The 3,503-nt window shown below is 33.1% G+C and overlaps 1 protein-coding gene across 1 annotated transcript; it reads left to right on the top strand.

Annotated features, from left to right (window-relative positions):
• The first annotated feature begins 1,758 nt into the window (after positions 1-1,758).
• Positions 1,759-2,770, top strand: LOC104598412 (uclacyanin-2-like). Its single transcript, XM_010260452.3, has 2 exons — positions 1,759-1,948; positions 2,083-2,770. The coding sequence occupies exons 1-2, from the start codon at positions 1,804-1,806 to the stop codon at positions 2,403-2,405; spliced, it is 468 nt and encodes a 155-aa protein (XP_010258754.1). The 5' UTR covers positions 1,759-1,803; the 3' UTR covers positions 2,406-2,770.
• The last annotated feature ends 733 nt before the right edge of the window (positions 2,771-3,503 follow it).

A 3,503-nucleotide genomic window follows, 5' to 3' on the forward strand; every position in this document is an offset into this window, starting at 1 on the left:
ATATGAAAAAATATATTACAATTGATATAGCAGAATACATAGATATCATACAATTTTATTGATAGGCATCAATCAAGATTCTAAGAGACATAAAATATAGATTTTTACAAATTAATACATGTACAAAGCCATTATATTAAAGTCCAAGGCATAAAACATATGCAACTATTATATTTCAATTATTATATCATTTTCTCTATTTTACTACTTATAATTTTTAGCATTAACAAAAATGTTAACTAAAAATTAATTCTCAAAGTTTTGGTAAACAATATTTTCATTTTTGTAAAAAATGTATATGTTATTATAAAATGCAAATGAAAATATTAATTGATAATTTATAAAAATATATAATCCTAACTTAAAATATATCAAATCTATTTAAATTTCAAAGATACATATTATATGAAAATTCGTAAATTTTAATTATTACAATAATTATTTCATTATTAATATTTTATTTTTATAAATTCCTAAAATAAAAATAATCTTTTAATATAAATATAGAATAGCGGATTTGATAAGTCCAATTTATATTACATTTTTAAACATTTTATAAATAATATTTTTATTTTTGTAAATAATAAATACATGGTTTTTTAATGCAAATTAAAATATTAATTAATAATTTATAAAAAAAATTGAGATATATATCATGTGCAAATTTGTAAATTGGAGTTGTTGAAGATATTAATTATTTATTCCATTGGTTTATAAAATATTAATTTTGAATATTATTCTTTTTAATTTGTAATTGGAGTTGTTGAAGATAAGTGTATATTGGTTGTTGGGATTTTATGTAAATATTATGTAATAAAAGTTAATGTATTCTATTTAATTATATGAAATAAAAGTTGGTTCAATGGCTAAAGATGCATTGTTTATTGGGCGCTAGGCGAGTTGGGGTCTTAGTTTCAAGTCATGCTAGTAGCATTTTTTATATTGAATTCGTGCTTACGTTCAAACTAAGCTTCGATACACAACGATACGCATGACTAAAAGGGTATCTTTCCATTGGAAGGGCTATGATCAATTATATGAATGGCCGAATCATGCTTGATAGTTGGGCGAAATTTCAAACATTCCCTAATCCTTTTGGGAATCAAATTTTCTATATTTTGAAAAACTTTATTTTTCATTATCGGTCTTACACTGAACTAGGTCATATTTGAAACCAAACAAAGAGGGAGAGTTGTACCTGATACGGATACCACAAGCATAGATCCCAAGGTGGAAGTTCACACCCAAATTAGTCCTAAAACTAGTCTCCACTAAAGATGACGCAATGTATAGATGAAGCTGATTCAGCAACACAGTTTTCAGGAAAACTGCAGCCCAACTACTTGAATCGAACTAGGGAAGGTGAGCTTAAAATTTTTCTGAATTTTTCTTGAAAAAAATCAAAAGAAAACTGATTTCTATCAGTCATTGATAGTTGATACTAAATTGGGAAAAAACTGGAAGACAAAAGGGTATCCCATGCCAATATGACCTGATATTAATACGATACACCCTATATCAGATATATCATATCGATATTTTAATCCTTATTTATTTATTTTTTACTCAATGGAGTTATATAACAGGTAGCCCATCCCCAGTCCACCAAAGGTCCATCATTATTAGGTAGAAGAGGAGATGGAAGCAAGCAATATTTAAATATTCTTTTATTGAAGGCTGGGTGTCTCCCAATATTTAAATATCTAAGCTTGGCTGGTTGTAATCTATATAACAAGTAACGAGACCTGTTTGCTCCATACCTACATCTCTCTCTCTCCCCAAGTTGTGCTCTTAATTAGAGCCATGGCCGTCCCAACAGCTCTTCTGCTTCTCCTCCTAGCGGTGGCTCCAGTGGTGTATGCCACAAATTATAATGTGGAGTGGTCACAAGGTGTGGATTACGTGAAATGGGCTTCTGGCAAGACTTTCTTCGTCGGCGACACACTTGGTAAGTTGATATCTTCTATCTTACAAGCACAACCTCAGGCTCAGAAATAAATATATCAGACCATATAGAAGTAATCTTTGTGCATAGCAAGGTATATGACTAAATTTTGTGTCGTTGTAAAATTAAACCTACAGTGTTTAGTTATGGGGGATTGCACAGCTTGGCCGAGGTGAGCAAATCCGACTACGACAGTTGCAACATAGGCAATTATATCAGACTGTCCAGCAACGGAAATGACGTGGTTAAACTGAGCCAACCAGGGCAAAGGTACTTCCTATGCCCAACATCGAACCACTGTGACGAAGGGATGAAACTTGCAATCACAGTTTCCAGCGCTAATACTCCGACCGGCGATACGCCCACGACGCCTAGCACAGATGCAGCAGCTAGCAACTTGTACAACGCGAATGCTTTGGTGCTTGGAGCTTCGGCTGTGTTCGCGGTGCTTATGGGTTAGGAGAGAGGCAGTGCAGCAGCTCTTGTTTAGTTTTCTTCTTACCCCGTGTGATTGAACCAGTACTAGTAGTATTTTGTTAGGGCCAATATATGGTTCAAGAAATTGTATAAGTTAAAAACCCACCAAATAAATACAAAATTAAACCCATAAAAAGATTTTGATTGGAATCAGTTCCTTTCGAAAATAAGATGGAAAATTCCTGACCAAAAATTAGGAGTTTGATGATAAGATAAGAAAAAGGGCAAACCTAGAGAGACTTGAACTTGATGATGATTAAGGTTTTAAATCTCAGAAAATTTCAAAGGAAAATCCCGGGATATGTATGTATGATTCATGTTAATTGGTGAAGGGGAATTCTAGGTTGGTAGTGCAGGTGTGAAGTGACTTATTTTAACTCCTAATTAAATAATTTTATGCTTGTCATGATCATGGTATGTATCACTTTTTTTTTTAACTTTTAATTGGTTAAGGAAACATTTCATTAGAATTAAAAAAAAAAATCCACGAAACCAACAGCATATCTAAATTCAAGGGTGCCCACAACTTTGGTCTTTGGTTGTTGGGGCCAGCAGCTTGAAATGTTCATTTGAGTCAAAAGACAAGTAGGCGACTAAGGAGTTCGGCTTAGGTCAGTGAAACGCCTGTTCAAACAGCCTTTACAATCTTGTATTGAGAATATTTTCGTATTGATGTGCTTTATTTCATGGGAAGATATTTCCAATACAAGGTTGCAAGAGGTTGTTTGAATAGTGTGAACACGGGCTTGTATTGATTGGAGCCAAATTCGTGACTAAGGGGTTAACGTGTCATATCCAAGAACGGTCCCAACAACCAAAGCCTAGACCAATTTTCTTTCCAATCAATTGATGGAAATTTGATTCCAATTTGTTAAGGATGGTTTGGGACAAAGTAGAATATAGGACATTTGGATGAGGGTTGAAGCTCTCAACTGTTGAGGCGGCTCAATGAGATTAAAATTTTGGGTAAATTGTTGAAACCTCCCCTGAAAGTTTTTTAGCGTTGCTGAAACCTCTTCTAAACTTTTTGATACAGTTGCAAGTAAGGTTCAAAATATCGATACGCCCGATATGCCGGTAT

This window comes from Nelumbo nucifera, chromosome 6 (genome assembly GCF_055504915.1).
Source record: "Nelumbo nucifera cultivar China Antique chromosome 6, China Antique-T2T, whole genome shotgun sequence".
NCBI lineage: Eukaryota > Viridiplantae > Streptophyta > Magnoliopsida > Proteales > Nelumbonaceae > Nelumbo > Nelumbo nucifera.